We start from the raw sequence: 14,189 nt of genomic DNA on the forward strand, positions 1-14,189 counted from the left end.
TGTTGGGCAACCACACTAATTATTTAGCATTATATTATTGGTGAAGGAAAACAAAACTTCTAAGAGACATCTTTGCCAGCCTGTCACATTTACATACTACATATTTGGCCATCATCCTTTTAACTTTTTCTGACTGTTTTGTTGCATATTTTGTTTTGTTAATACTCAAACGAGATGTGGCTAAGCACGTGAGACTAGGCATTTGGGGTTGAGAAAATATCCTCTTTCCATCTGCAGACTGCCAGACAGGCTAATGGCTAATTAAACTTTAATCCGTCAAAAGAACAGAGGAGAAGTGAACGGTTTTCAGGAAACAGATCTGCTTGTGCACGAAGGGAAATCATTCAACCATTTACAGGAGCAGATTAATAAACTGTTATAAGGATCATCATTCATTATCACAGGGATGTGGGGGTTAACAGGTGGAGTTGGCAGTGCTGCTTCCTCCAGTTGCCTAAAATCTCCTCATGTCCAAGACAAGATATTTTGAAATGTCAACGTAATAATCGCTTATTTTTTTACAGCCACTTATTAAAGCATATACCGACAGCTGTGAACTGTACTCGATGTGTTGCAAGCCGCGTCTGTGTGTGTCTCTCTCTCTCTCTTTTGCCCGACTCCCTACATAGTACTCCACACTGTAATAAACAGAGCTACTTTAACTTAAATCGTATTTGGACACGCCATCTCCATAAGTAGTAAGTAAGCAAGCCTTGCCAAGCCACGAGATCCATGGGGCATGGGCCTATCTCCTGTTTCTGTAGCGTGATGTACAAGTACACCCCCTAGATATGACGCGAGCATGTCGCACGCCACCTCCAGGCAACATGTATTTTGTTTCATCTTTCTCTAGTTATGTCAACATTGATCTGAAGCATACCGACCCATGGCCTTTATGTGGTTAACGGATGATCGGTTTTCCGGATCGGTGAATTTGGCAATGAACAATCATGTCATTTGGAGTGAAAATCAGCCGATTTAAATCAGTGGCCAATCGATCACTTTTTTTTTACATGCCCCAGGCATTTGGGCATCCATACTGAAAGTGTGGGACCCTGCTTGGGTCATGCCAACAGGCATAAAACAGCGCTGGTAGCAAACTAGTAAATGTTTGCCAGTTAACAGTATGCTGTAAGAACACTGATGACCAGTATGAAGTTTATCAAGCCGGTGCATGCGATTGGGTAAATATATTAAGCCTGTGTGTCACAGAATTTGAGACTTACGTTTTGAGCGTGCCAGAAGTCATGAGTTCAGTGACCAGCACAATGCACTTCCTGCCTTTGGAGGGGCCCTCCCAAGAGTCATGGAAACGGACAATGTTGGGATGCTGCAGTCCTCTCAACATTCCTGCCTCCTCCTTGAATCGCTGTCTCTCTGACTTGGACAGCTTACGATCCTGCAGAGGAGAAACAGAGAAAATAGCGGTGTTAATTGTAATATAATTAGTCATTTAGAGAGGCAAATAAGATTAACAAAACAAAAACACTTTAGTTTCACATATAATGAAGGGTTTCAAAATGTAATCTTATGAGCACTTGGCCAAAAGACAAGCCCTGAAAGAGAATTCTGTCAGTTGGCATTTGAATGTCTGTACTGATAACTAGCAACAAGCCACTAATTTAACACAACTCTTCAGTTTGAGTCTTTAGGAGAGGAAAAGCGTGACCCATTCCAGGATGTGAAATTTCATAAAAATGCTGTTGAGCACATTAACTTAAGAATGGGAATATAGTGTTTTAACTGACACGTAAACATTCATATGCACAGCCACAAGCATGCATAAAGTTCGGGGTGTAGAGCTGTGGGACTGTTTTTTCTGGCGCCGAGCTGTGAAATGAGAGGAATGCATGTAACTTTGACCTACTTTCCTACCAAAGTGAAAAGAAAAAGAGCCACAGCATAACAAAGATGAAGTCTAGTACCAAAGCCCCCAAAACCAACTGTCCTCACAAACCTCACATTTTCTACATAGCCCATGGCATTGGCAATACATCCAATTCTCCAAGCCACATTCAATGCTATTCCGATACAAACCATTACCAGCATGAAGCTAAGGCTGCCAAAAAGATTAAACTGCTGTTACAGAGTCCTCTCTGACATGTATATACTCTAAACAAAGCTTTCCATGCATGTCGATGGGTCAACAAGGGCCCAGTGACTCTAGGGGTCTAATGTACAGTACAGTATGAATCATGGTGAAATCCACACCTAGTAGAATTGTCTGTCTGCAGGAATGTGATAGCATCAAGCTTGATAAGTTCAGCAATGAGTACTGTATGTTATGTATAGGTCTACCAATTAACAAAATAATATTGGAGGGTGCGTCTTTTTCAAGCATTTCTACCTCTTGCAAGTTTCCTGAGTAAGTGGTGGCGTGACCTACATTTGCACCAAACTTTACTATGAAGCAGCCAACCCTACACCACCAGTCAGCCAGGCCCAGAAAAAAACTCCTCAACTAAAAACCTAGCAATGCGGCCCAAATGAAAACCTCCCTTCAGCCGGAGACCTGGCAACCCGCCAGGTTGTCCAGGAAACTCAGCCCATTGTGAGAGGTGAACAAGAATGAGGCCCAGAAAACTTTCCACTGACTAACATTCCCAAAACTAAAATGAATAAAGAACAGATAATAAAGAACCTCACTGAAGTCTTCACTGGGGCAATTTGAGCTTTATGTTTAATGTTTGTGTGAGCGGAAGGTGGAGCTCTAGAAGGGGTCTCTGCTGAGTGACATGAGGGGGCAACTTAGGGCAGACAAAAAAGATGAATAGTAGCAGACAGGCTATATAGAGGCATTTTGGAGGAGGGGCGCCGCGGAATGGGGGAGCAATATGAATGTAGAGATGAAGAGGCTGAGGAGTGACAAGCAGGGAATGGAGGCTCTACTGTGTACTTTGACCAACTGACCTACTTTTCAGAGCAGTTGGTGTGATCTGCCTGTGCTTCCCCTTCCCTCCAGCGTGTGTCGTTCCCCCGCGCCCCCCCTTTCTGCACACCATGTGGAAACAGTCATGCAAAACATCCACGGCAGCATTCATAGGCACAAGCCCTTGGCCAGGGTAGGCGGTGCAAGTCATGAGACCTCTTCCCCCTACTTGAACCGCGCCCCACCCCCACAATCACTAAAACTATTTCTGAGAGCCTTTCTACTGCTGCCAGGAGGGAACTTGATCCATCTTTGATACTAACAAACATCAGAAAATTTCAATAACTGTTCGAAATGACAAATGGCGACAGCAGCACACCATTTTTGAAAAGCTAGGTAAAATGGGAAGGTGTGGATAACTGGTCATGGTCATTTTAGCCAATAACAAAAAATGCAAACTGCCTGCTCCCACTTTGCTGTTAAAAACCTGCTTTCAGACAACAAATTTGCTATGTGAGACTTTCCTCACTTGTGGAACTTGTTTTAGTAGTTCTACTGTTCTGGGTGATGGGTTAAAATAGGGAGGAGTCTAGGAGTGAGATACAGCACATGTGCCTTGCCCAATCTCCAACTCCTGACACCAAAGCTCCTCCTAATCTCCCAAGTCCAAACCCCTCCACCCAAGTAAGAATACACAACCTCAGGAGGGCATGCCAGTAGCACAGATTAGAGTTCAGTACACACAGATTAGAGTTCAGTAAACACAAATCACTCAACAGTCATCGCCAAAAGCTCACGTGAAGGGCCTTATCTCGCAGACTAACTCACGTGTATCCGTGTATAGACTCATGGGGATCCAGTCACACTCGAGTCATAGGGGGGAAAAATACACAACTGAGTTTCTTTTCAAAAAGGATACTTGATTAGTCCCATCTCACTGATTATGAGCCACTGTGCTTCTGAACTTAAGAGTGGTTCGCGTCCGCGACGGATTGTGAGCTTGTAGATCTGTTATTTTCAGTGCACGGCCCGTCGTACGACGAAGCATACATTCGGCTGTAACACATGTAGTGCCAGAGCCGGGTTACTATAGTAATGTGACGGCACACTGTCAATGAACAGAGACGGGATGACACGACTGTCTTCTAAGACTTGTCGGAAATCAGTGCAACGTGCCTTATAATACTTATTAGAATGGCTCAAATTGATTAACATGTCGCCAACGCTTTGTGTTGCGCTTTACATTTAACTGGGCTATAATTGAAGAGTTGAATTCCCGAGGAGGCAGACCATTACATTTGCCAAATAAAAACATGGGCCCAAAAAAACGGCCCATGAAAACAGCCAATTGTTGCCAATATAGTCGCCATATCGTCCAACCTTAGTTGACCCCAGCACAATCCCACTTACACAGACCCACACTAGGGATGTGTAAAAGTGACCAAAATGAAATTCAATTACAATAATTCTACTAATAACAATTATTTGAATATTCGACCCACACACTAATTATGCAGGTTTTAACTAGGGCTGCAAGTGCAACTATGGATTATTTTCTTTGTGGTTATTCTATCGATTACCTTTTCAAATAATCAAGAACTGTGAAAATAGCCAATCTACAAGCTCACAACATACTTTTAAAGGCTACATTACAGTAACATGATGTAATTTTCTGAACTTAACTAACTGTTCTATAATTTGCCTTTACCCACACAGTTATTATATAGGCATTACTGATGATTATTTATGGACAAATCAACCATCAAATCATTATCTATCGCTTGTGTATGTGTCTGTCCATAGTCAAGATGGAGGGAGGTACAGTAGGGCATGCCTCCTGGCATAGATTTGTGCTATACTGAGCACAACTTCATAGTTTCGTGTAAATATTTTGTGAAAGCATTAATAGTTATCCCAACTATATCAATAAAGGTATTCAGTCAATCAATATTGTGATTGAATTTTGTCCATGTCACCCAGCCCTAATTTAGGTCACCTGAGCCAAGACTGAATAGAATTCAATGAGACAGCAATAAAATCCTCATAGGTCTAATTAAGCATTTATGCCCCATTTTATACTTAGTTATACAATGTGCCACCTGACAAAATAGCAGATCTACAAGCTCACAATGCATCATGACGACACATTGTGAGCTTGTAGATCTGTAATTTTCACAATTATTGAACCACAATAGGGACACTAGGTTGAAAGTGGTTAATAACTAATGGAGCCAAGTGGAGGAGGGCACACAGAAGGAGGGCATATGGAGCGGAAGCCATTTCAGATTTGTGCCAACATCATCTAAATGCCATTTTTTTTGTGCTGGGTAATAAAAGTCAATAAAACAACAAATCTACATTGGCAGCCATTCACAACACAGTAATGGCTGCAGATGACTCACAGTAGACACCGGTACTGTGTGACACAATGGTAATGAGTCAGCCCAATAAATAGTTTGGTTGCCACAACTCCCTCTGCAATATAACATACCCTGGAGCTACCATCGTACAATGTCCTTATGGAGACCGTACCAGGGTGGCCAAATAGCACCCGCACAGGCCAAATGGTGGGTAGATTTGCTTCATCCACCAGAAAGGGGAGTGGGTCAAGAAAATTATATTTCAAATGTGAAGCACTGAACTAAACTCAAAAACCATTTGCGGCCCAGACCGCTTGGCTCCAATGTAGCCTGACATTGCGTTGCGGGTTCGAGTCCCGATCCCTAAGGCCTTTGCTGCGTGTCACTCCTCATCTCTCTCTCGGTGTTTCCTGTTTAACTATCACTATCAATAAAGGCAGAAAAATACCTAAAATAAAACACCAAAAAACATTTGTGTTCAAAATGTAATAGTGTTGCACTTGGTTAAGAGCTCTCAAGCTGGCGTATCGGCAGGGCGGAATTTACTCTACATTTGAAATGGGCCACTCCAGCGGCAGAGGGCAAATCTGTCCTTAATCAGTGGGGAAACGCAGCCTTCTCAATCAAAACTTAATGTCATAAAGACCCAATCAAACTCTCATGTTTGTTTAGAGGAATGTTTGTTTTGCCACAGTCACTTTATACAATTGATAATTGGAATGAATTCCACCTTTACTGTTGTCCGTCCATCAGGTCACTGTCCACCAAATCGGGTAAAGTACTTGCCCACCACTGTGGAGACTGGGGTTTGATTACTCCATGAGGGTCTGCCTTAGCCCGGTGATCCAACAAACACAATTTGCAGTGTTTGTGGGTGGGAAGTGATTCCAACAGGTTGGTCGGTGAGCCAGTTCCGCAAGGAACCGAAATGTGAGGGAGAGCACATGCCTCCACCTGGCTGGCGACTCCATGTGCATCAGAAGATGCATGTGTTTCTCTACACTCTATCTAGGCCAACTGTGGGGTTAGCAGTGGCAGGAACCATGTACCATACTTCACTGTTCAAGGGGAATTGGTAGAATGACTAAACTGGGGAGAGAGAAAAAATAATAATTACAAGCGCACCATTTGAAGTGCATGGTTAACATTAAAATCATGGGGTCAATCAGACTTGAGCTGAATCATAATTATTATTTTTTAAAGTAGCATTATGGACCACGAAGTCCATTTTGGGCATTGGGTGAAAGCACATTGTGAGCTTGTAGTTCTGCTATTTTTTTCTTGGCTAAGTGAAATGTTTTTGTTAAGATAAATGTTAAATAGCTCTATATTCTGATTGTTTGTTTATTAACAGGAGTCTCCCTGTCTCTCCAGCTCTTTAGTAAACAAAAAAAATGCATTTTCAGGTGTAAGCGAAGAAATGAGCAGACAAAATTGGAACACAAATATAAAACTGAAGCTGATAAACGGGTACTTTCTCTTGATTGGTCTAAATTTGCAACCCACCTGAAAGTTTTATTCTTGTTTATTAAAAAGAGCTGGAAAGACAGGGAGACCCCTGTTATTGAACAAACACTATAGCAATGATTATTATAGAAGAATATAGAGCTTTAACTTTTAAACAAAAAACTTTTTTGTTTTCACTTTCATGTGTATTATTGCAATTATTATACAAATATATATATAATTGTTTATATACAATATGTATACAGGCTATAAATATAGCCATGTGAAACAAAAAAGTTCAGCTCTGCAAGAATATTAGGCCATTTATAAACTTTACTAAATAAACTTTACTAATATGATCAATAGTCATATCAAATATCAACATTAGGCAAAAAAAAGAAATGCTGTGATTTCAAATTTAGGGCAGATCGCCCTTCACTATTATAGAGGGCATCATCCATTATCCCTTTCCTCTAGAATGAAGTAAATGGGTTCATGGGGAAAATAGGTTATGGCATACGTTTAGAGCACATAAAAGAGTGAATAAAAGTGAAAGTGGGTTTGAAAAAGTGAATCAGAACTCTTGACAGGGTGGAGATTAGGCCTACAGATAAAACATCACAATCAGCATCGGCCTCTGTGCTTTGATGTTCCACTGCAGAGTCAGCACATGAGCTGTATTGCTCTAGCAAACACTTTCAAAGACAACAGTGTTCACGTGACATGACCGCTTTGCTTCAATTGGAAGGCACCTCTCTTCTCTTTTAGCTAATATAAAACCAATATTACGAGTCCAACACTGTCTAATCAATTCAGGTGGACGGATGTTAAGCAAGATTGTTCACCTAAAATGACAGTGGCAAAACGCTTTAACTGATGCTACATTTTCAAAAAGCAGCTCTCAGGCATCCCTTCAAATGTATATGGGAAAAAAACATATTTCTCATTAGATTGATTGAGGTAGCAGGGGGAGATTTAAAGCTTAATGTGATCTAAACATCAAAATGGTTGGTAGAGCTTTTACTTATGCAGATATACACTTTGAATCACAGTAAATTACAGTGTGGGCATTGGCAACATGGAATAGGGCATACTGCTACTAGGCAAAGACTGTCATAAATAACCCATTGAGCCTAAAAATAGACTGAGTGAGAAAGGCCTGTGATCATGCTGAGGGATAGCGCTGTCAGGTCTCTGCTGTGAGGGGGACACTAAGGGCTATATGGAAGACAGTGGGCAACATGGTCTAAGATCTGGGTCATGGGGGTTAAAGCCTAACAGGCCTGAAAGCTGGCACTTTTGACATGGACCAGCATTATTCATTTGCAGCCGTTTAGTACAAAATATCTTGAATATCTTATGCTATGCTACTTGGAGCTTCAAATCAGTTTTTGGGTCTCCATGAAAAATTGCCAGAACTAATGTAATATAACGGCTATGCATTGACTACTATACTGTATGACCGTTTAGCTTGACAAAACGTGCAGACTTAAGTCAAACCTCAAGATATTTTGTGCGTGTCACTGTGTATACAGTGCAGTGCACCAGCCTCTTCACACTATAGCTTCTGTATGGTCACGCATGATAACCAGTGAAAGACTGTATTATGCAGAGCAAGCATGAAGAGCAAAGTTTACTAGTTCATATAAAGCCAATGATTTACTGAAAATGAATATATGAGGACATGGAAAAAAACTGGGAACCTCGAAAAAAGCATTACTGCTAACAGAAAAGAAAGAAGAGTGCTTCTCATGTATCAATTCATGTCTGAGCCATGACACTGATCGATCTAGCTGAAGCCAAGGACCCGCAAATTCTATTTTGTTGATTAGGTCAGATAAGGGTTTAGATTAAGCAAGATCTTTGGTTTTACACAAAACAAAAAAGTGAGCAGAGGACGTTCAATCATCACTCAATCGATGAACAAGGAGTCGTTGTACCGAGAAAACCATGCCACCAGAAATCTCCAAATCATATAAGATTAGGATACCAGAGTTATAACAAACCACATGCAAGATTGTTCATTGTAAACAAGCCCGGAAACAGCTAATCTGGTTTAGGCAACATTGCAACATACCCAATAATTAGAATGCTTTCATTACCTCAGTGGTCACTTCCCTAATACTATAAATAACAAATGGGGTAGTTTTACAGCATGAAACTGTATAGCACATAGCCCAGTGCATGATAAAAATACATAGCTAAAAAGCCCAACGCATGGCCAAATACATAGATGGTACAACAAGCGATGCAATTACATCATCTCAAACCATTGGCTTGCTATACCCCAATTATGACCGTTTAAAATAAGATTTGAAATGGGGGCAGTATCATCTTTATATGTTGGGGGTCTGATGGCGTTTCTGGCTCTGAGAAGCAAAACCTACTGGATAGTGTGTGGTATAGAATACCATTTTTTTAGTAGTTCAGCAATGCTGTGGGCTTAAGGGCATTTTGTTTTGTTCTACTTTTTCCGTTTTGTTGATTGCGTTCCGTGTTTATGTTTTGTGTCCGTAAAATTATTTTCTGGTACACTGAGCTGTGAAATATCTTGTGCCATATTTCTTAATCAAATTAAGTCATAAAAAAGATAACGACTGTTTAATGGCTATTCTGGTTTATTTGAGAGGCCATTAATCATGATCTCCAGGAGGGCACTTTTCAAGTTGTGACATGTGTCTGTCAAAAGACAATAACAAACTGGAAGACTGCAATTCAGGAAGTGGCAGCATGTCTTAGACTACTGAGCGCATGGTGTGCCACTCCCAGTGGATGCCAGCAGTCAGCTGGATAGGCAACTTCCACTGGAGGAGAACTCCAGGATGCCTGGAGTTCTCCTCGTCTTTCAAAAGATGGACTTCAGCCAGTAATGGGAGGGAAGGAAGGAAGGAGGGAGGGGGGACAGAGGGAGGTGGGGGGTGATGACATGGTTCGTTGAGGAACAACTAGAAAAGGGGAGGGTCCCAAATGTATTCCTCTCCTTTTTGCTCCTCTTCCCCTGTGCGGTGACCTACTTATTGTTCAAACATGCCTGCAACGTGAGAGCCGAAACAAATGTGCGTGGGTTTGTGGGTGGGTGGAAAAGGGTGGATGACTCGAGCATTTTTTTCTACCAAGACCACTGTGAACAGATGGCTTCCAGATTGAGTGTGCCAGTGCCATTCCACACATTTTTTGAATGCACTGAAAGGTACTATAAGACAAGATTTGGGACGCTTATGTGGGGGAAACCTGTCAAACTTGTTTCATTAGCATGCCTCACTGCCACGGCTCCCAGCTGACATTCACAATTCACAGTGAATAACAAGTGACAGCATGGCTTATTTACTTCTGCATCACTGATCATCAGATAATAATCAACAGGACATACCACTACTAAGACCTTATCTACCAGTGTGTCTGATATTACAAAAGAAAGGAAATGCAGTCATTGGTCTGCAATTCAAACTATGCCTAAGATCTGTTCAATAGCTTACAAAGGGAATTATGTCTGGCGGTGTAAAAAAAAAAGAAAGAAAAAAAAACAAGCATGTGCCCACAGTGCAGTGGTATGGCTCTTCAGCCTCTTGGCATGTGCCTAACCATGTAGACTTGCGCAGGCGCTGTTGCAGTTTGTCCATGAGTGTCCTGAATTTGGCATATGCCCACAGATTGCTGGCCGGTGCCGTGGGAAAAACACACAGCTAGACAAAATCTGTGTAGAAACTAGAATTTAGACCTTAAAATGTATGGTGGTAGGTAATGGTGGGGGCATGGCAGTAACATCAGTGGCATTTTACACATGACGGACATCTAAATTGTGTGATCCTGTCGGTGGTAGGGTGATATGAAGATTTTATATGCAAATGTAAAGGTCCAGTATGTGACACTCCACTTTCTGTTGCGTTACCAATACCAACGGAAAGAATTTTCAGTTTTCTATAAAAAAATAAAATAGTGTCTCTTGCAAAAATAGATAAACTGTGGAATGCACCATAATGGCTAAAACGAGAAAAATCCAGGCAATTAAATTCCACAAATATATAAATTTGTATTATAAATACAGTACAGCATAATAATGGCACTGTGCCCAACCTCCTTGTTACAAAAAGCACCCCAATGTAAATTATGGTGATGTTCACATTCAATTTGAGGAAAAGAATAGCATGCTCAGCTTTAATGGTTGCAAGGAACTGAATCTAGCAGGGGAAACTGATTCTACTGCTGCATGCCTTTAAAGAAACTCAACATTTTGAAGTGAGAGACTTTGTCTTCCTTCCCAATACATGACCCCATCATGTCAGACCACTAAAACAAGACATGATTACTCATACTGACCAAGTTAAACAGTAATCTTAAAGCTGCAATCCGAAACTTGCTTTAAAATGTTATTTTAACCAATCTGTATGGTAGAGTATGTTAAAGGTAGGGTAAGTGATATTTTTGGGTTAAAACAAAAAGTATTTTGTTAAAAGGTTAAAGCACTATATTCTGATAGTAATCATTGCTATAGAGTGTTTGTTCAGTAACAGGAGTCTCCCCGTCTCTCCAGCTCTTTAATAAACAGAAAATACATTTTCCGGTAGGTGTCAAAATCTCAGCCAATCAGGAGAAAGTACCCATTTTAAGCTTAATTTTTATAGTGTTCCAGTTCCAATTTTTCCTGCTCATTTCTTAGTGTCATCACTTCCAATTTCACTTGTTTAATCTATATCCTGATTGAGTTCTCTATCCTGATTGGATAAAATTGGAAATGAAACTGAAACGAAAATGCATTTTCTGTTTTATAAAGAGCTGGAGAGACAAGGAGACTCCTTTTACTTAACAAACACTCTATAGCAACGAGTACTATCAGAATATAGAGCTAGTTAACCCTTATTTTAACCAAAGAAAGTCACTTACCCTACCTTTAATATGCTATACTAAGTAGTAACTGCTGTGGTTGCAGGCCTTCCCCCTAGCACTTGGCAACTTGTCACCTACTGGTTGACATTCTTGACAAGTAGAATCAATCATCTTTACGGTCACATCACAGTACTACCTAAAGCTCATAAGCATAATAGATCCCAATACTCACTCTTCAAACATCGTAACTCTTTCAGTGACAAACCGAACGCTAGCTCCAACCTTGAATAGTATATGACAAGGAAGTTTCGCAATCAAATCACCTTTATATGATTTTCATACAATTTTAAGACAAAACAGGACGGTATATATATTGCATTACAATCAATTCTAGACAGATAAAGTTGTGACCCATTTAACACACCTTTAGTATTCACTTAAATATACTATTGAAAATGGGGCCCGATTACCAAGACTAGCACAGATAATATGTCTGAGCATATTATGCTCAGTGTTAATGAGTAGAATGAAAATGGCAGTAGTGTGATCATGGGACAGATTTAATAAGCATGTGAGAAGGGATTTGAGCTTCTTTAGTGTAGCTGAACAGAATACAGCCGCGAAGCTAGCTTGAGCCGACAGGTGAAAGAGTAAGTGCGGCACATTCCTCACAATTAACATATTCACCAACAAGAGAGGGAACTGAAGGATAAGCTAAGAATCAGGTTACATCTACTTAAAAAGGCCTAAGCACAGTCTATGGAATCAAAAAGCTAGGAGTAAGCCAAACTGACATCTGCAAGTAGCATAATTTATAGGTTAGGCTGCTCAAAATGTACATGTAAAACGGGGTCGATCTCAGATGATGAAATTGGGTTCAACTCATACAGATATTATTCAAACTTTAGGAGGAACATCAAAAGGAGTTTTAATATTTTCAGAGTGGAAGGATCAATTTGAGGTCATCTATGCAAATAATTACATAACACAAAGAAACAGTGGGTATCTTTATATCACAATGATGTATCATTCTCTATCAGTACTACTACGTTCAATGAAGAATGGGGATTATCCACTTAAACCCTATGTACGTTGTTGACGGAGTCCCCCGGGGCTCTGTTCTGGGCCCCCTCCTTTTCCCCCACTACATCAGATCTCTTTGCCATAAATAGCCATAAGTATGAAGCGCTATGTTATTTGTCTCGTCACGGATTTGCATCAAATGTGTGAATTCTTGACTCATTGGAATTCAAGGTGCTTCAATCGATTTAAATCGGACGATTTTCACTCGAAATGACTCGATCAGTGATCTGCAATTTACCCGATCCGGAGAAACCGATCTTTTATATGACCGAGGTGCACCAATTAAGTGGTACAAAAGTCAATCAGATATATAGTACAATGTCGCTTTGCATCTTTGTGACAGGCCTAGACATGCCCCCCCCCCCCCGCCCAACACACCCAGAAACAGGCTTGACATATATATATATTTTACATATCATAAATTTGGAAATATTAGAATGCACAAGTATCGGTATCGGCCGATCGTGAGAGAAAATAAATCGGTGATCGGTCCCAAAAAACCTGATCGGAGCATCCCTAATTGGAATGACATCATAATGGGGTAGCTAGGTTTCTCTTATGCTAATTGCATGATGGAAAAAGCTGAGTACCGAGTATAGTAGTATAGTAGTAACAGTGAGCACTGACTAGCGGTGTACGTCACTAACTCTGTGCTTCTCTGGCATCATAGGAATGGACAGGTGGAGGTGACCATTGTACAAAACAGAAAAATTATGTTTTTTTTTGGTGAAATGGTAAAGCTGAAAAAGAGGGGAAATGGAGGAAGAGGAATAGGCAAGACAGTAATATAGAGAAAAGGAGAAAAAAGACAAATTAAACTCATAAAGTATAAGGGAGAAACAGGCCTTGGCAGGCCAGCCTGCGACTTCACACAGGAGATTAGAAATTCCTCTGTCAGGAATCTGACCCATTTTACATTCACATAAGCATTCAAAGCAAGCATAGACTGAGCATGTGCAAGATTCTCTCTGTGTGATGGGGGAGGGGGATTGAGTCTGTAATCTCCACACAGTGCTCTCAGACTGCATGCACATGCGCAACCAATGCTTGTGTGTGCTGTTGTGTGAGGCTTCTGTCACTTAAAATGGGCAGAGAGAGACAGTGACAATACATGCATGCATGCATGTGGTGAATGAGGTCAAATCTTGCTGTGGGCCGCCCGTGTTGCCGTTTTCACTGGACAGACAGCAGAGCTGTATGGGCCTTTCACAAGGCTGCTGACTACAGAATGACCAGCTATTGATCTGGATCATAATACAGAGCAGTGTCTTGGCCTCTCGACTACAGACATTGTATTCAGTCATAACAGACTGGCGGACTAGCTGCTATACTGATAAACCAAAGAATTAAGCAATGCTGAAACTCAATGTTCAATGGGACAAATTCACAGAACTAGATTTAATCTAGTGGTCAAGAGATGATTTTTCCAAGTATTACATTACGGACAGTCGTTCTACAAGCATTAGTGTTTGTGATATCTTCATACATGTTCAATGCTTATTGATTCAACTCAGTTTGCACTGCAGCATATGGAATTTCCACCAGCATAAGAGCACCAATTTCCAACAAAAACAGGAAAAAATACTCATCAGAAACACTACCATATC

The 14,189-nt window shown here is 40.8% G+C and overlaps 1 protein-coding gene across 4 annotated transcripts in view; it reads right to left on the reverse strand.

The window, feature by feature from the left end:
* The window catches only part of LOC311047754 (serine/threonine-protein kinase WNK1-like), a 40,665-nt gene that overhangs the window by 19,840 nt on the left and 6,636 nt on the right, over positions 1-14,189 (reverse strand). For all 4 annotated transcript variants that reach the window (XM_084060596.1, XM_084060597.1, XM_084060598.1 and 1 more), the window contains exon 3: positions 1,227-1,399. In XM_084060596.1, coding sequence (XP_083916722.1) covers positions 1,227-1,399 — 173 coding nt within the window. The remainder of the gene's footprint in view (positions 1-1,226; positions 1,400-14,189) is intronic.

Source organism: Gymnoscopelus microlampas (assembly GCF_963454915.1).
Source record: "Gymnoscopelus microlampas genome assembly, chromosome: 6".
In the NCBI taxonomy this organism is placed as follows: Eukaryota; Metazoa; Chordata; class Actinopteri; order Myctophiformes; family Myctophidae; genus Gymnoscopelus; species Gymnoscopelus microlampas.